Source organism: Leopardus geoffroyi, chromosome D4, assembly GCF_018350155.1.
Source record: "Leopardus geoffroyi isolate Oge1 chromosome D4, O.geoffroyi_Oge1_pat1.0, whole genome shotgun sequence".
In the NCBI taxonomy this organism is placed as follows: Eukaryota; Metazoa; Chordata; class Mammalia; order Carnivora; family Felidae; genus Leopardus; species Leopardus geoffroyi.
The window spans coordinates 91,324,634-91,343,187 of NC_059342.1; the positions used below are offsets into that span (position 1 = coordinate 91,324,634).

Here is an 18,554-nt window from a genome sequence, read left to right on the forward strand (position 1 = left end):
CAGAGCCCAGGCCCGGCACGAAAGGCCCGAGGACCAGCCCAGCTCAGAACTCTCCGGAATAAAACCAGGCACCCACCGCAGGCTTTTAATGACATGGGGCAGCTGGTCATGAGAACTTGGGCTTGCAAAAGATACGAAGCTGTCCATCTGGTGACACCCCAACTATAGGCGTTATGAAAAACACACAAACGTAAGAAGAGACTGGGCAGGCGGGCGGGTGCGTGTCTGCAGAGGGAAAAGGGGTCCGTGAACGGCGGTGAGTCTGTCTGGTGGGGTTGTGAGGAGGTCATCTTCTGCTTCACACTTCTCTACTTTTCCCACGTTTTCTATGGGACATGACTCTTTAATAACCAGGAGACTAAAAACCCAGAAAGATTCATTTTAAATCAGAAAAGTTAGAAGGAAATAATAGATCAAGATACCACCTTTGGTTATTTCTTGGTAAGTTCAGGGACGATATCTACTTTCTTCTTTGTTGTGTTTTTTCTCCCCCCGCCCCCAAATCTTTGGTAAGTAAATATGTTACTTTTAGGATCAGAAAAAAAAAAAAAAAAAAAAAAATGCCAGAACACATGAACTGTCCCGTCGACTAATGTGATGGGCACGCTGCCACCAGAGGGCGGTATCGAGAGGCAAAGCTAAAAAGCTGTAGTTTGCGCCTGTGGACTCCGGCCACAGCGGTTGCAGGCTGGGAACTCCCCAAAATTCACCCCTCGCAGGAGTCCGGCTGATACCCGGGCAGGTTCTGGTCCCTTCTCCTCCCTGAGCCTCAGGCTCCCCCCTGACCAATGGGCACGGAGAGAACGAGAGTGCTGCAGGTGCTGTGCCTGTGTGTGCACACGGGTGCACGCAAACCGTCTGCTGAGGGGGCTGTCGCTGTGGCTACGGAAGGCCAGTCCTCTCCGGGTACAGGAGAGCCGGGGACAAGGGACAGTCACTTGCATGCACCTGCCACGAATGTTCTGTGCCCGTTTAGGGTAGAGAGTCTCCAAGTTGTAAACGAGTGGGGCGGTGGGGTGGGGGAGGCAAAGAGGCGGAGAGAAATGCTGGAGCGCCCCAGGAGGGAAGGCCCCGGCAGCGGACAGCCCACCGGCTGGGCCTCTTCGTACTGTGTGACCCGGGGCAGGTGTCCTCTCCTCTCTGGGCCCCGGTTTTCTCATCTGGTCCTGGCCCCAGGGGGTCCCCGCGGTAGGAGAGGAGAGTGTGTGAAGGCAGCCGGGGCCCGGAGGGAGGTACCAGGGCAGCTGTGAGCCATGGGGCCCTTCGCTGGGAGCGGGCAGGGGGCCCCGAGGACCAGCCCCCGAGGCAGGGCAGGAGCTGGTACTCACTGATCTTGCAGGGAGGGGTCACTTCCAGACATTCCTTGTGTGCCCCGACACCACACTTGGTGCACAGGTAGCCCTGGTAGAAGGTACCCCTGCGCAGGGGGAGGGTGGGACGTGAGTCAAGGGCAAGGGCAAGGCCCGAAGTCCACCAGGCCTGCCTTGCCCGCCTTGCCATCTGCCCCTCGCACGACGCGTCGTCCCTCAAAACTCCAGGCCCCCACGACCCTGGTGCTGGCTCTCTGCCCAGACAGCTCCCGGCCCTGTTCCCGCCACGCCGCAGAGCAGGCCCTGGGCACCCACAGGGACAGCCATGTTCCCTCCCGGCTCGATCCGGAACACCCGACGGACGGATCTAGTGACGCTGAAGGGACACTCCCCAGCCCCTCTGGGCCCAGCACAGCACTGGCCTGGTGGGTGGTAGGTGGTCGGGGTGACGGGACATTGGACAGACACGGCACAAGGCTCCCCTGAAGGCGGGCTGGGGTTGGGGGAGGGGGAGGGGCCGGGCCAGGGGCCCCACCTGAGGAACATCCTGCAGGCTTTGCAGTTGGTGGTCTTGTCAAAAGTATACATCTGGAAGCTGTGGTGGTTGGCATTGGCTTTGTCTGGCTTGATGTTTGACCTGACGGGAGGGAAAGAGGGCCGGGCTCCCTGAGCTCCACCGAGGCAGCAGTGCCTACCTGGGGACCAGCCAGGCTCAGGAGCGAGAGGCCAGGACTCGCAGCCCGGATCGGCCCCGACACCCCGGGCCGAATGAGGATCCGAGTGGGGGCTTTAAAACGGGGCCGCGCCGGCACGAGAGCCTTCTGGGAGGATGCTAAGGGGCTGTGTTTAGGCGAGGGTTTGTAGGCAGGTGCGGGATTTGTCACAGCTCAGCCGACGTCTACTCAGAGGCCTCGCTGGACGCAGACCTGAAACTGAAAGTCTAAACGGTGTACTGACCTGAGTACAGATGGACGACGGGACGTGACACAGTAAGGCCAGGTGTTCGAGACAGAGCCCGAAGTTGTTTACAGGGAGGGGAGCGCACCTGCCCGGGGGCCCCCAGCCTGCCTGGCGGCAGGACCCACGTGCAGAAGGACCCTGCCACTCTGGCCTCCAGGTCTGGTGTGTCTGGGGACCCCCGATCACCTTTCTCCGTTGGACGTATTGAGGCTCCTTCTAGATTTCATGGAGAAAGAGCCCCGTGCCTTCACAAAAAAGTGACCATCCACCAGCCTGTAAGGCCCTGAGGACCCGGGTTACCGGGAGTCCATTGGGCACGGAAGCCGTCCCTGGCTGCCCACTGCTCTGCTGGGCACCTGTGCCAGGCTGGGCCTCAGGGGCCTCAGGCTGTCCCAGAGGGAGGCTCTCCTGCCCCAGGCAGAGTTTAATGCAGCTGGGGTGCCACCGAGGTGCGCCTGGGGTCTTGGTGTAACAGAGCCTGCCCCAGTCTCTGGGTGTTTGCAATACCCCGGGTCTGTGGGGGTCCTGGATAAAGCCCACCTGGGGCTCCGCCGCGGCCGCCCTTGAACTCACATGGCCATCTCAAACTGTTCCATCCATTTCCGCTTCATGTCCTCTGTCTTGCAGAAAAACTGGAAGCCCTGCTTTCCTTGGAGGTGGATTAGATAGAAGCCGTAGGACCACTGCGGGAGGAGACGGGGGACCAGCTCGCAACTGGCATGGGCTTGGGCACGAGGACACGCACGCACGCGCGTCCAGGTCACCCGTTCCTGCACCTGTGTGCACGTGTATGGCGCACCCATGCCTGTGTCTGCACGTGCACACGCACGTGCACACCCCTCTCACAAGACGTCCAGGGACCCCTCTCCTACCCCCTCCGAGGTGTGCCCTCGACTGAACTCTCGGCGGGTTCAGCCAGGGCCGTCTCTAAGGCTGGAGCTGGGTCCCCAGGGAGCCTGTGCTCAGAACGGGCCTGCCCACTTTCAGTTCCTAAATGTGATGCTAAAAAACTCACTGCTCTGAAGCAAAAGAACAGAAACCAAACAAAACAAAAGGCTGGAGAAGGCCGTGGGCTGGGGGAGGGGGGGGGCCTGCAGCAGAGCCAGCCCACAGCTGCCCTGACCACCCACCAGGCCTGGCCATCTCTAGGGGCTTTCTAAGAGGCCCAGAAAGAGTGCGGAAAGTCTGAGCCCATTTGTGTTAGAAAAAATGGAGGAAGAAAGAAATGAGGGAGGGAGGAGACGGGGAAGGAGAGAAGGAAGGAAGGAAGGGGAGAGGGGGGAAGGGAAGGAGGGAAGCAGGAAAGGGAGGAGGGGAGGGGAAGAAAATAGGACAGACGCAGAGTGAGAATACACAAAAGCCCCGCCCGCTGAAAGACCACCTGTGGTCCTTCACCAGGAGGGACCTGGGGGGTGGGTGGGGCCAGGGCAGGCAGGTGGGCCTTCCTTCCTACCCTCTGTAATGGCATTCTTCATCATGAATGCACACCACCTTCCTGATGAAGACACCGAGGGCGGGACCAAGGAAGAAGAAAGCCAGGAGCCTGGCCCTGGCCCTGCTCGGGCCCACCTGGGGCCCCCACTCCCGCTCAGGCTCAGGAAGGAAGGGCCGGCTGGGCCCCGAGGGAAGGAAGGCAAAGGAAGAGGGCCCGGGTGCTTACCATTTTCCCATGAGACTAGGAAGCATGAGGAGAGGGGAGGAAAAGGGGAGACAGATGGTTAAGAGATTCAGCCTGGACCTGTGCTGGGCACCACAGCCCTGGACCCGCCACTGCCAAGGGCAAGGTCCTGCCTCCCAGAGCCAGGGGCTGGGCCCGGGGACTGTGCCTTCAGCCCCGAACCTGGGGAACTGTTTCAGACATCGGGTGGGGATGAGTGGTTTACCCCCAATAGCCCTTCCAGAAGGTAGCTGCATTCTGTACTGCAAGCTCTGAAGTCCAGAGTCTGGAATTTTCAGCACATTGGCTCCTGGTCCCCAGATCTAGCCTGGGATGCACACAGTAGGTGCTCAAACACTGAATGCAATAGCCTCCGAACCAGACTGAACCAGGGCGGGTGGCAGCCCCGCCCATGGTAGTCATGGCCCCACCCACTAGCAGTCATGCCCCCACTCCCAGCAGCAGTCCCCCTCCACCCTCCAGGAGTCACAGCCCCACCCCAGCACTCACGGCTCCACCCCCGGCAGTCACGGCCCTACCTTCCAGCAGCCTTGCCCTCACCCCCAAAAGCCAAGCCCCACGCCCAGCAGTCACAACCCTGCCCCTAGCAGCAGTCATGGCCTCCCTCAGCAGCCATGCTCCGCCCCCAGCGGCCCCGCCCTGCCCTAGCTGCCAAAGCCCCACCCCCAGCAGTCCCACCCTGCTCCTAGCAGCAGTCATGGCCCCCCATCAGCAGCCATGCCCCGCCCCCAGCGGCCCCGCCCTGCCCTAGCTGCCAAAGCCCCACCCCCAGCAGTCCCACCCTGCTCCTAGCAGCAGTCATGGCCCCCCATCAGCAGCCATGCCCCGCCCCCAGCGGCCCCACCCCCAGCAGTCCCACCCTGCTCCTAGCAGCAGTCATGGCCCCCCATCAGCAGCCATGCCCCGCCCCCAGCGGCCCCACCCCCAGCAGTCCCACCCTGCTCCTAGCAGCAGTCATGGCCCCCATCAGCAGCCATACCCCGCCCCCAGCGGCCCCGCCCTGCCCTAGAGGCCAAAGCCCCACCCCCAGCAGTCCCACCCTGCTCCTAGCAGCAGTCATGGCCCCCCATCAGCAGCCATGCCCCGCCCCCAGTGGCCCCGCCCTGCCCTAGCTGCCAAAGCCCCACCCCCAGCAGTCCCACCCTGCTCCTAGCAGCAGTCATGGCCCCCCATCAGCAGCCATGCCCCGCCCCCAGCGGCCCCGCCCTGCCCTAGCTGCCAAAGCCCCACCCCCAGCTGTACCGCCCCGCCCCTAGCTGCCAAAGCCCCACCCCCAGCGGTCCCGCCCCACCCCCAGCTGCCAAAGCCCCACCCCCAGCAGCCACGGCCCCACCCCCCAGAAGCCATACCCCCACCCCCCATAGCCACAGCCCCGCCTCAGCTACCACAGCCCCCTGGCTCGTCTTCGTCTTCGTGTCTGAGGACCCACAGTGAGGCCCACTCGGACCCCTCCTCCAAAGGGAAGGCCTGCTTACTGCAGGGGGAAGGTGGGCTGGAGTCGGATGGCCATGGTCTCAGCTTGGCTCTCTCCAGAGCCCCTCTGCATTCCCCTCACCCAGGAACCATGATCCCAGGGGCGTCCCCGCCCCGAGAAAAGTCAGACAAAGGGCCAGGGAAGCGCCGGACTTGGCACGGAGTGAGCGTGCTGTCCTCAGAAGTCAGAGGGACAAGAGGGTGACAGATGGGACCTCCGGGCCGGCTCACGCCGTTCTCAAGGCCTCCCCACGACTCCTCCCTCAGCCCAGAAGGCTGCCGGCCACCGGGCGGCCCAGGGCCCACCTTCTTGACGTCCTTGTTGTTCATGGGGTCGTCGGTCATCTTGTGGAAGAGCAGCTCGATGACCTCCTTCAGCTCATAGCTGTAGCCCCTCCTCTTGCAGACGATGACCACCTTGTCAAACAGGAACAAGTACCTGGCCCAGTAGTGAGGCCAGGGGGCCCGTCAGTGCGGCCAGCGCCCCGTGCTCCCAGGCCCCGGACAGCCAGCGTGTGGCCGGGGTGGGCAGCAGGAGGGCTGATCCCTCACCGACCCGGAGCCCCACCCCTACGCCTGGCTCACCTGCCATCTCTGACCGCCCCCCGCCCCCCGCCCCCCCCACTGGCAGGTCTCAGCTTCTCCATACAACTCCCCCAGGAAGCCCTCCTTGGCTACCTGCCCCCATGGCCCAAGGATCATACGGGTCCTCAGGCCCCCACGCTCCACCCTCCACCAGACTGGAAGCCTTGTGGGGGCAGGATCCCTATCTACCGTGACCCCAGCCACAGCCCCAGGCCTCGCACAGAGTAGGTGGTGTGGAGGGCTCTGAACCAGCAGGGGCCGTGCGAAGCTAAGCCCTCCCCTGCAGTCACGCAGCAGGGAGCTCGCGCAGCCTCGCTGCCCATGCCAGTCCCGGGGAGCCTGGGAGCTCGCACGCCAGGGCCTCTGGCTGCCCCCTAGCCTAGCCCGGCCCAGTGCCAGCTGCGGGCAGGGCGGCCGCTGGCCGGTGTGGTGTGGACGGTCTCACGAGAAGGAAGGAAGCGACTGAGGCAGGACACAGGGCCGACCGGGCACGCGGCTCCTTCCCCGGGAAAAGCTGCTTCCAGGCCGCCGGGGAGCGGGTGCCCGACCACCCCGGGCTGCCACCCTGCCCGCTCACCTGTCTTGCTTCGTGTGGTTGACTATGGACCGGACCTTCAGTTCCCCGTCAATCTTCGGCCTCCCGAACTCCTCTAGTTTCACCTGCTGGAAAGAGAGGGCGAGGCTGTGAGCCCCAGCGCCGGAGCGGGGCGGGCGCCCAGGCGGGCCTGCTTCCCACGGACACGGGAGGCAGAACCGAGGGATGGGAGCCTGTGCCTCCCGGCTGGTGCGCAGGGCAGGGATGGCGGGGGAGGACCGGGCCCCCCCCCCCGGCCCCGTGGAGCACTCCCTTCAGCACGGCGGGAACAAGGAGCCATTGACGGCGTGGGTCAGGGCAACGGGAACAGGCTGCTGTTGTGTGCGGCCCGGAGCGGGGCCCTGGGAGGGAGGGCCAGGGACACCGAGCTCAAGAGAACAAACAGCGCCTATCAGACGGGGGCCGGCGCTGCGTCCGCCGCAGGAAGAGGCCTCGAGTGGAAGCCCTCTCCGCTCTGCTGAGATCTCATTTCGCTGGGCTTGTATCTCCACCCCGCTTCGATTCAGGGAGGGTGCGTCGTGACGCGTTCCCTGCGTGGCTCACAGAGGAAGGGTCTACCCACGCCGGAGAGGGGAGGAGGGAAGTGCTCCAGCACGTTGGCGGGGCCGTGGCCGTGGCGCTACGACGGCCGGTTCTCTGTGAGATTCCTGAATTCTGCACGAGCCGCCGGGCCGAGGCGGAGAGCCCGGGGTGGGGGTGGGGGGCCAAGCACCCACGCGGCCGCCAGCCCCGGCCCGCGTCCCACCTCTGATGTGCCGAAGCCATCGGACCACGTCCACCTGCCGGTGACGGGGTCCACGGGAGAACCGCAGGGCCGGGCACACGCCCGGCCCAGGGGACGCTCCACGCTGCTCAACACCGCTGTTTCATTTTTGTTATTTAAGGAACACGATCAATCACATGTAAAAACTTCTTTAAAAAAAGACCCCAAAACATCGGTGATCAGGTGATCCCAGGGGAGGACCCCACCGGGCACTTAGCACCACTGCCAACAGGCTGGGGCACATCTACCCTTCACCTCCTCGGCCCTCGGCATTTTTCTCTTTCTGAAAACACAGAAAGGTGGGGTTGCTTCATAACGCTGTTTGGCAACATCTGTTCTCAGCTGACCACACATCAGGAACGTGTCCCGTGCCACACGTGTGTACAGGTGGCCCGGTGGGGGAGGGACGGGCCAAAGGCATCCAGGGGCTGCTCTTGCAAAAGTTTCTGTGTTGATTTGCCCCTGACGGACTCACCCGGACTCTGCCCAGTTCAGGGACCCGACAGTGAAAGTGATTCTCGGCCAGAGTAACTCTGTACTCGGGGGATATCTGGCCACGTCTGGGCCCCCCAAGGGTGGGGTGCTACTGACATTCAGAGTGCCCGGACAAGGGGTGCTGCTCGAAATCCTACAATGCACGGAACAGAACCCAAAACAAAGAACGTTTCCAAATGTCAACAGTGTCGGGGTGCAGAGAGCCTGGTTGAAACATTCAGCAGATCTCGGGGCACCTGGGTGGCTCAGTCGGTTAAGCAAGCGTCCGAGTTTGGCTCAGGTCACGATCTCGTGGTTTGTGAGTTCGAGCCCCGCGTTGGGCTCTAGGCTGGACCCCAGAGAGTCCTTGGTCCAGGCCGGGGGTGGGGGGTGGGAGGGGTCAATACCATTCCTCCCCAGACCCTGCCCCTCAGCGAGCGGGCCACCTTCGTGCCCCACAGAGCGTGTGGGGTGGGTGAAGTGTGCACGGACAGACGGACAGAGTGTGTTCACCCACCTGCTTACTGAATATCAGGATCGTGAAAGTAATTTCTAAAATGCGTGTATACGGTCGTAATTAATCTCCATGCTTTGGAGAATCAGCTACACTTACCAAGTTTTCTATACAACTCTGAAATTCACTGATTTTCTTCAGGGTCTCCTTGTCCCGCTTAACTTCGTTTATGTACATCGCCAAGTCCTGAAAACAACGAGGCGGGGGAGGGGTTGGCGGGCTGCCAGCCACCGCAGCTGGCGGCCTTCGGGACTCCACGGGGGTGACACACGAGTAAACTAAGGCAGGAGAGGTAAAACCGACCCCAAACGGCACGTGTCCCTGGGCCAAGAACCCCAAGTCCCTGCCTCTTAGGACAGTGTCTCTCTGCCCTGTCACTCGACCCCCTTCTAGCTCGGACAAAAGGAAAACAGTCAGCGACCTAGACTTGACCAGCCCGCTCCTTAGCTCGCGGAAGTGGGCACCCGGCAGGCCCCGAGCTCCCGCACAGCCTCACAGAACTGGGTGACCCCAAGGTCTAGCTCCGGCCGTCCACGTGCTGCTGTCCTCCCAAGGGCCACCAGGGGGCAGTGCCCGCTGCAATCCAGGCAGCCGGCCCTGACTGGGGGCCAGAGACCCAAGCCCAGCAGGGGGACGGGCCGCCTTGGGTGGAATCCCTGAGCCAGGCCGAGGTGGGGAGCCGGATCCAGCCTCCCCTCCAGCACCTCCTGCCTGCTCCTAGAAGGACCCCACTGGCGGGGCAGAATCTGAGACCTCGAGGCAGAAACGTTACAGGATAGGCCTGGCTCATCAGCGACACCCCCCAGCACAGACCGCCCAAGGGCCAGGGGACGGGGTAGAAGCCACAGATGGAGACAGAAGGCAAAAGGAAGCCCAAAGCCCAGAGGAGACAGAGGTCAGGTGTGCACCCTGGGAGGTGCTGGGGGTACTGTCCCCCGACCCTGGCCAGCCGCAGTGCTGAGGGGACCTATCCCGTGCTGGGTATTGGGCCCAGCCTGGGGACCCAGGTGAGCGTGATCAGGGGGCAACGGGCACAAAAGGGGTGACAGCCAGCCCCAGGGGTCAGAACCGTGTGGGGGGGGCAATCATCCTGGGAAATGTCACCTTGCAAAGACTAGAGATGTACAGGCCATAGCCAGGTGACAAGGAGAAGGTCCAGCCTGAGCCAACAGAGATAGAGAATGATGGGGAACGTCATTTTGGCCTGGGAGTGGCCACGCTCACCTGGAATTTCAGGCATTAGTGGCAAACACAGCCGCAAAGCTAGGCATGCGTGTCTGTGGAGGCCCGTGTGCCCAGACGTGGAGCCTGAGCCCGACTCAGTGGGCACTGGGGAGCCATAGAAGGCTTTTGAGCAACGGGGTGGCATGAGCTGAGCTCTCCTTCCAGGGACTTACTGCACAGTAGGCTTCCAATGGACATAAGCAGGAGGGGAGAGGAGGTGTGGCTGGGTGGAAAGGGCGTTTCAGAAGCAAAAGCCACAGGACTGGGCAGTGGGCAGCCCAGGCCAGATGGCCCAGACCGAGTCCAGTGCCTGGGAACTGGCAACAGCCCTGATGGACGGTAGGGAAGGCAGGAGGAAGGCAGGCCCAGGGCAGGCACCGCAGGCCGGACAAGGTTAGGGATCTGGACACTTGGGGCAAGGGCCTGAGGCTCCCTCTACCCACCCTCCCTGCCCATGGGTGCTTCGCACCCACCTCCCTGCCCCTGCTCTGCCTCTTGTCTTTCCAGGAAAAGCTACATCTCTGGCCACAGAACAAGACTTGTGAGTGAGCCCGACTCCAGTCAAAGGACACAGACCGGGTACCTGCAGCCCCAGGTTGGCCGGGCCCCTCTCCTGCCTCAGTTTACCCACCCACCTGCATGGCTTCCAGTGCCTCTTTGAGCTGCTGTCTCTCGGGCCGATCCGCGGAGTGGCTCAGGAGTTCCTGGACGTGTGGGAGAGGAGTCACGGGTCACCGCTCGGGGGTGCCGGCCTCCGCCCCTGCTCCCACCGGGCACAGGGTGTGGGCACAGAGCAAGACCCTCGGGGCAGACTCCCTGCCCTCCCCCTCCCCCCCGGCCCCAGGCTCTGCCCTGGCTCGGCTGCAGCAGACAGACAGCAAGGCCCCTCCCGGTTGACACACTGCCTCAGGGTGAGGGGTCCCCAAATTTTGTGCAGAATGGCAGGGACTTTAAGGCCGCAGCGTAACTGGCTGATTCACCGAAGAGCCTCACACGGCACAGAAACCAGTCTCTCTGGCGAGTCTGTGCACAAGGGCTTCCTATTTCCACTGCTCTCCTGCCTACCAGGAAGCTCAGAGCCTGGGTCAAGGCATCAAGGACAGGCCATCTCCTAGTGCTGGTGCGAGGACGTTCTTTGGTCTGTTTCCCGGTTCTCTTACTGATTCCGATCCCAGTCTCCCTTCGCACGTTTACTGTGATGAACGTTCCTAATACAGCCGCACGGCTCGCTCGTCTGGACAGATTTGCCTGCTGGCTTCTCTGTGACGCTGGCCCACCCGGGCCCCAATCCCGCTCCCCGGGGGCGGCCGCGGAGCTCGCACACCATCTCACCTTCAGGAGCAGGTGATACTTCAGCACCCTCTGCATGGGGACCACGAGCAGGTCTTGAAGCTTAAACTTCCCGTCCTGGACCTTCAGAGTACATTCCTGGGCATCGGGGGGAGCAGCGAGGGGATGACCGACATCCTGGCCTGGACCGCGATCCCAACGCTCCCACCCCCAGCCGCGGTGGGGGGCAGACTAAGCCCTGAACTGGGGCCAAGTGTCTGGTCCTGGCCTGGCCGGGGTCCCCAGCCCGGCGGCGTCTCCCAAAGCCCCTTCCCAAGTCGAGTGTGTGCAGAGGGGTGGGGCTCACAGCAGGCAGGTGGGGGGCCCACCCCTCTCTGTAGCCTCAGGAGTCTGCGGTGGCCACGCCAGGGCTCTGGGTTTCTGAGCGACCCCGGCGCTGACCGGGTCTGCCCGAGACCCCCAGGGAAGCCAGCTCACACCATCGCGGGGCCACCCTCAGGAACCAGGGGCTCCCCACCGGTTTCCCGGACACACAGGGGCACCATGCGTCTCCAAGGGACGTCCTTCCCAGCGTCGCTACAGCAAAGGGACCCTGAGCCAGGATTCACCCTGGAAAGGGTTTGACTGGCCAAATACACCACGGGACCCCCAGCCTTGGGGAGCAGCTCAGGTGCCCCTGACAAGGGGGAGGGGGAGGGGGCCTGGAGAGGGGCTCACGTGGGAAAGTGGACAAGTCCCAGAGACTGGCCCTGAGCCTGGGCGGGGAGTGGGGACAGGTGACGAGAGAGGGGGTCTCCTTGGCTTCCAGCAAACATCTGTCACCTGGAGTCCCCGAGGGGTCTGCACAGGCCAGCACAGGGGCTCAGTCACAGCCCCTCGCCGAGCCGGATCGGGCCCCGGGGGTCTGCCTCTGCCGCACCTCCCCCTGCCGTCCCCACCCCAGCAAAATGCCGAGGACAAACAATCACCATCCCGCCAGTGCCCTCACGTCCACCTTCCCGCAAAACGGGCAAGCGAGGGGCCGGTGAGCTGCAGCCTTGGAGACGCAGGGACGGCAGGGGGGGCCAACCGCCAAGCCCCCATTACCTCGACCTTCTGTCGGAAGTCCTCCCGGCTGGCGAGGAGCTGGTTCAGCGTGTTCTGGGCGTGCTCCATGTGGCTGCAATATTCCCCGTAGATCAGAAGCCTGGGCAGTGAACACACATACGTGCACAGTTAGTGACACGCTGCGGCTCCGGGGCCTGGGTTTAGATCCCCGCGGAAGGCACAGCAGGGGATCGGCAGACCCGTCCCCCCCCCCACGAGGCAGCTCCTCACTCGGTAACCTGCTTCGAGGTTCCGTTCTTCCCATGTGGCTGCCTCCTCCCCCTCCCGAAATGCTGCCAGGCCAGGGGGCTCCCCCACGCTCTCCGAACCCAAGGAAGCCCCCTTCTGTGGTTCTCACTGCCACCCCAATCCTGCCCCGGGAAACGCCAAAGTCAGACAGGAGAGAAGCCCCCTGCCTCCCCCCCGCCCAGGGCTGGGGGACCCCAGGAAGGCTCAGACTCCTCCTGCCTGTAGGTCTGAGCACGGAGGTCCATCCTGGCTCTGCACCTGCCCGGGGTGGTGGCCCCTGAGGTCAACCCTTGTTGCTTCCATGTGACGCCGACGCTCTCTGCCAGGGTCCTAGGCACCCCCTTTCTCAGGGCAGAGTGGCGTCGGCCCCAAACGCCCTGCTCCACACCTGGAAAATGGGCATGGCCGCCGGGCCTCGGAATGCTGGGAGGAGCCTCGGGCCCTCTCTCCTCCCCCCGAACACCCTCCAACACCACGACCGACCCCCCCACTTCACAGACCGGAGCCCCCGGCACTCTCTGGGCCTTGGGCTACCGGCCTGAAACTTCATCTCCGAAAGCCTTGTCACCCGACTATGGGCTCGGCCCCGGGAGCACCACATAGGTGACGACGCTGGTTGTGACAAGCAATGACGGCCACTCCTGCCCGGTGCCACACGCACAACATCGGGACCCCTTCACCCACTTGTACGGGGAGGAGAAGTGAGCCCCACTCCTCAGGCAGGGAAACCGAGGCCTCAGTGAACGCGCTACAAGGTCACCAGCTGATAAGGGGTGATGGCCCCGCCCTCCAGTGACGCCCTGCCAGGTGCCAGAGATGCTGTGTCACAGCAAACGGCTGGAGGCCCCTCCTGGCCGGGCTCTGGAAGCTGGGGGCAGTCTCTGGGACACGTCAAGACACGCCGGGACACACGGGCCTGTCCACCGTGGACACTGCTCCACCGCGGGGCCCCTGGCCGGGTGCTCAGGGCCGGCAGCTGGGCCCGTTGCTGGCTGGTACTTGAGACGAGGCATCCTGGTCTGGGGGGCTCCCCAGGCTCCCGCCGTGGGGCCGGAGGGGCCTGGGGACAGACGACACCCACATTCCTCCCAGCTCTGGAAGGGCAAAGCTGCATGCCCGGAGCACGTTTCCAACCCAGCGAACCGTGATCCCGGAGCGGCCCCGAGGTGGGCAGCGTCTCCCAGCCCCCGACAGGCGTCTGGGCTGTGCCGTGTCGGCCCGTGCTCGCAGGCTCCAGGGCGCAGACGCTCGGCCAAGCTGCAGCCACATTCTCAAGCCACCCTGAGGACTTTGGCCGGTGCCAGCCTGCAGGGAAGCTTCCGGCATCGACAGACTGAGATTCCGCGACTCTAGTGAGAGACCGATCCAGTCCTGGACCTCACACGGGAGCTCACCTTCCCGGCCACTGTAAAGGAGAACGCCCCACAGCCGGGACCCGTGTCCGCAGCCCCGCAGAGCACCCGGCCCTGGCTGTGCCCTGGGACACGCTGACCGGACATCGCTTGGCATGAGAACCTGAGCCCTGGTTTCCACTTAAATGAGCCGGTTATCGAATTGAGAATTCTAGTATAAAAGTTGATTAAAACGCATCATCTCTGGAAGCATGGGGGGGAGGGTAGAGACTCCAAGGTTTCTGCCAGATTGTTTTAGATGAGCAGACCTGGCAACAGCCCAGCTGCCCCCGTGGAGGGAAGTCTGCGTGGGCAGTGAAGCCGCCTCTCCTAAGCACCGGGTGCTTACAGCTCTGGGTGGGCCAAGCCAGCCCTATGGGTTCCCCTCCTCAACTTCAGAACTCCCCGGGCTCATCCCGGCCCAAGGCTGTGGACAGAGCGGGTCCCAACCCTGCTTTCACAGCATGCCTCCCATCCCCAGACTGCACACTGCACTTCCTCCGGCCTCCTCCAGCCAGTGAACTTCTACTCATCCCTCAAAACCCCACCCCATCATTTCCAGCTCTGCGACCTTTCCCCTCCCAACCCTGTCCCCGGGTCCAGGGAGGTGAGACAGAAAAGCAAGGAGACAGGTAGGGAGCCTCTGGGTAGAGGCCTGTCCAAAGCCGAGTGACAATCTACCCTCTGCACCGGCTCTGAGCTCCAGAGATGGGTCTCATTTGTCCCCACACCGCAGCATTGAGCCCGGGGACCTGGCCTGCCCAGAGCAGCTGCAGCCGATTCCGGGGGGGCAGGGGAGCCACTGCAGGGAAGAGAGCAAAGCTATAAGGACCTAAAGAGGCCGGGCCACGGGAGGCACTGACACCCGAGCTCAGCCTGTCCTCGTGAAACACCACTCGTAAGACAGCGGCCCTGAGGCTCTGAGAGGCGACGTGACTTCTCAAGGTGCCCAGCAAGACCCCAAAGTGCATCCATGAGGCCCCCAGACCAGTCTTCCAGGCCCCCATCCTGGAGTCCCAGGCTACCCCGGGGCTGTACCCTCGTTCACCTCCGCCGACCCGGTGGGCGGCCTGGGATGGGAAGGGAGCCGCAGGGGGGCCCGGCTGACCGACCAGAGATGGCCTGTCGGGCTGAAGAGTGACCCCGAAATGCAGGCGCCCTGGAGCCTCAGAAAGCGAGCGTATTTGGAAATCGGGTCTTTGCGGTTACGGCAAGGACGGAGAAGATAGCATGCCAGATTCGGGTGGGCCCCCAAACCACTGAGAGTGTCCTTGTCAGAGAGAAGAGAAGAGGCCTCATAGGCCAGAAGCCGCATGAGGACAGAGCACAGACCGGAGGGGCAGGCCCCAGGCCAAGGGACACCCAGGGCCACCAGCAGCTGGAAGGGGGGGAAGGCCCCGCCCCCCCAGAGCCTCGGGAGGGAGCGCCGCCCGCCCACATCTGGATTTGGGCCCCGTGACACTGCGAGAGTCCATTTCCGCCCCACACGCACTCAGACCTCTGGCCTGCGTCTATGCCCTGCCCCGTGCCGGGCGGGAGACTGCCGGGGTGCAGACGCTCGCCGCCCTGTCGGAGAGGACACCCCAAACGGTGTGCGGCTGGCGGCGCTGCCTCGGTGCTGCCTTCTTTTCGCGCTGACTCGGCGCAGGGGCGAGTAGGTAGGTAGGTATCTGACACGAGCTGGGGTCTCTCTGTTCGAGGGCTACGTCACGTAACTTCCTGAACGTGCAACTCGGACCTCGCTATGGAGGGGGAGTAGATGCATCTATCAGGGGGACCCTCACCTGCCCCCCGGGTGACCGCGTCACTCCGTCCCTTGTCACAGAACCCCAAGGGACGCAGTGCCCAGGGACAAGGCCAGAGCAGGTCCCGGACACAGGTGGCGACACAGGCACGAGTCGGGACCACGGCCAGGTGGTGGCCAATGCTCTCCCGCCCTCAACCTCCCCGCCTGGGAAAGGAGGATCAGGAGGCGGGCAAAGGCCTCTCGGGGTCAGAGGGTCCCAGGCAGCCCTGTCGCGGAGGCTCGAGGAGCTCGGCCCTGGGCGGGCTCCCTCCCTGCAAGCGCTGACAGACTGACAGGAGCCACCCAGCCTCCCGAGACCCAGGCCTGCGGCGGGAACCACAACCAGAGAGCGGTGCGACCCGGCCCAACACCCTGAGCAGCCAGAAACCGCAGAGTGCAAAGCGCCCGCCTCCGGCCCAGCCTTTCTCTCGAAGCGCCCACGGGTCTGGGCGGGTGGAGATGCTGTCAGTCGTACTCTGACGGCTGCTCCTTCGAAAAGCACTTGTGCAAAAAGCTCCAGAGAGTTCCTCCTAAGAGCCAGACTCTCGCCTTCTCTCCGGGACACGAACTCGCTGTGGCCAGTTCCCTTTGTAGTCCCGCCCCACTGACCTGGCTTGGCCACCCCCAGCCACATCTCTGTTCTATCCGCATCTGCAAAATGCAAACCCTTCCCAAGGCCCAGGTCCCACCGTGTGGGACGTGTCCCCTCAGGTCCACAAGGCAAGGCTAAGAGGAACATCTATCTGCTTTGTCTGAGGACTAAGGCTGTATGAACAGAAGTATTCGCTCCAAAAAGAGGGAGGGGTCAGGTCCACAAGGCAAGGCTAAGAGGAACATCTATCTGCTTTGTCTGAGGACTAAGGCTGTATGAACAGAAGTATTCGCTCCAAAAAGAGGGAGGGGATTGTCCTCTGCCACTTTGCACGCTAGTCCATCCTTTATCCGTGATGAGCTGCCAGGATCTTGCCACTAAAATTCCTCAGTGGCTTCTTCCTGCCCTTGTTAAAAAAAAAAAAAAAAATCTAAATTCCTATCTTGATCCTCTAGGCTCTTGCAGAAGCCACAAGTCACTCCTTGGACAGTCTCTGCTTTGCTCACTTCAGTCCTGCTCCTCTGGCCTCTGCCAGGTCCCAAACAGTCCCGCTCCTGCCTCTCCCGGGGCCTTCCCTGCGGCTTTGCCCCCACCCTGCCCCCACCTCAGGGGTGGTGGGCTCTCGCCCAGGCCCTCAGCGCCCCCTCCTCTGCCACGAGCCCCTACTGCCCCCACCCTCTCCCTTTCCCCGTGCTCTCGAGTCCTCTGCCTGTGAACTTGCTTCCTGACCTCCCCGCCCAGTGAGAGCAGAGCCTGTCCTGTCTGGTACACAGCAGGCACTCTATAAATGCTCGCCGAATCGCACATCGGGACCTCAGGTGTTGACTCAGAGACGAGGAGGCGAAGGGGCAGAAAAGATGGACGCCGGGACAGATCATGAGGGCTGGAAAACGAGCTCTGATGAGACGCAGCCAGCCCCCTCCCCAAACGACCCAGACTCCAGGGCCTGGCCTCCAAAGCCTTGCTGGGCGGTGACAGAGAGCCCATCTGCCGAGCTCCCGGTGCCGGAGCACGATCCAGTCCCTGCAGCCGCTCTGGCCGTAGACACAACGGTCATCCCGGCAGAAACAAGGCCCAAGATGGGGCGCCTGGGTGGCGCAGTCGGTTGAGCGTCCGACTTCAGCCAGGTCACGATCTCGCGGTCCGTGGGTTCGAGCCCCGCGTCGGGCTCTGGGCTGACGGCTCGGAGCCTGGAGCCTGTTTCCGATTCTGTGTCTCCCTCTCTCTCTGCCCCTCCCCCGTTCATGCTCTGTCTCTCTCTGTCCCCCCAAAAAAAATAAATAAACGTTGAAAAAGGAACAAGGCCCAAGAGCCCCGTGAGGCCCAAAGCTGAGCACAGAGGACGGCAGCCTTGTAAAGGGCAAACACCGTGGGGCAGGCTCTTGGGCCGGAGGGGGTTCCTGGGGAAGGGCAGTCTGTCCCTTGGCCACTCGGCCTGGGGGTGGCTCCACAGGTCTCAGAGGCCTGGTCCAGCAGGTCCGCGGTCTCCCCCCCGACCCGTGAGGATGAGGGTCGGGTCTGAGTTGGCTTCCCTGGCACACAGGCTTGTAGCCAGGTAAGAAGAAAGCATTGCTGGGGGCAGGGGGCGGGTAAGGGAGCCGCCTGTCCCCCACCCCGGGGCCTGCCAGCATGCCCACGTCTGCCAGTGCCTGGAGAAAGCCCATCCGCCCTCTGGCCACATCTGCCACCTGTCCTCAGGCACTGCCTGCTCCCTCGTGTCTGCCTGGGGCCCCACCCGTGGCCCCTAGAAAGTGGGCTCAGGGATCCCTGCCCGTGCGGAGGGGAGAGAGCCCCCTGCCCGGAGCCACAGAGCACGCAGGGGAAGCCGCTTCAGGGGCTCGTAGAGGCCCCAGAATCCAGCCCTGGGATGGGCCGCCTGGCCAGGAGGACACGTGAGCTGAGCTGACTGTCACCTGGCAGGTGCTGCAGGGGACCTCCCTGCAGATAAGGACGAGGTGGACCCAGGGTGCCCACCAGCCGCCCTGGGGCCTCCGCCTCAGACCCTGCAGAGTGGACCCCGGAACTGGCGTTCTTAACAAGCTCCCAGGTGGCTCGGACGCCAGGCGGGCAGAGGAGCCGTGAACACAGAAGCTGGGGGCGCCTTCTCCAGAGTCCGAGGGGCAGGAGCCAGGGCACCGCCTCCCGATGGGCCTCCCGAGACTTCAGAGACTGGAACAGAGTCCTCTGGGGCTCCCGCAGCCCCGGGCATCTGGCTGAGTCCTTGCATCGTCTCGTTTCGTGCCCGGCTTTAAAGACGCCGCTGCCCAGGCTCCAGGAAGAAGGCGGGGTCTGAGACCTTCGCCGGGACGGCAGAGCCACAGAAGCTTCCAGAATCCCAGTCCTCCCCTGCCGGGCTCCTGCAGGACATTCGGGGCACGGAAGGCATCTCCACACTCTCCCATCCACTGGGTTTCACAGGCAGAGAAGCTTAACAACAAACAGGTTCGTGGAGGCCTCCCGACAGCCACGTAATTCTTCGAGAAGGTTCCTGCGCTGGTTTCTAATGAGTTGCCAGTCTCCTGCCCCGACGATACCGGTTCCGGACGAGGGGCCCGGACGGTGGGAGGAGCCACATTCTGCATGT

At 63.4% G+C, this 18,554-nt stretch overlaps 1 protein-coding gene across 12 annotated transcripts in view; it reads right to left on the reverse strand.

Moving 5' to 3' along the window:
* Positions 1-18,554, reverse strand: part of VAV2 (vav guanine nucleotide exchange factor 2) — a 165,048-nt gene that overhangs the window by 16,511 nt on the left and 129,983 nt on the right. For 7 of the 12 annotated variants that reach the window (XR_006710367.1, XM_045469545.1, XM_045469543.1 and 4 more), the window contains 10 exons: positions 11,953-12,052; positions 10,909-11,004; positions 10,212-10,280; positions 8,452-8,538; positions 6,584-6,669; positions 5,728-5,860; positions 3,931-3,945; positions 2,844-2,953; positions 1,846-1,947; positions 1,329-1,417 (listed from right to left, as the gene is read on the reverse strand). Coding sequence is in view for 11 of the 12 variants with exons in the window: in XM_045469545.1 (XP_045325501.1) it covers positions 1,329-1,417; positions 1,846-1,947; positions 2,844-2,953; positions 3,931-3,945; positions 5,728-5,860; positions 6,584-6,669; positions 8,452-8,538; positions 10,212-10,280; positions 10,909-11,004; positions 11,953-12,052 (887 nt within the window). In the remaining variant the exon portion in view is untranslated. The remainder of the gene's footprint in view (positions 1-1,328; positions 1,418-1,845; positions 1,948-2,843; positions 2,954-3,930; positions 3,946-5,727; positions 5,861-6,583; positions 6,670-8,451; positions 8,539-10,211; positions 10,281-10,908; positions 11,005-11,952; positions 12,053-18,554) is intronic. The other 5 variants (XM_045469550.1, XM_045469547.1, XM_045469546.1 and 2 more) reach the window with 1 other exon arrangement.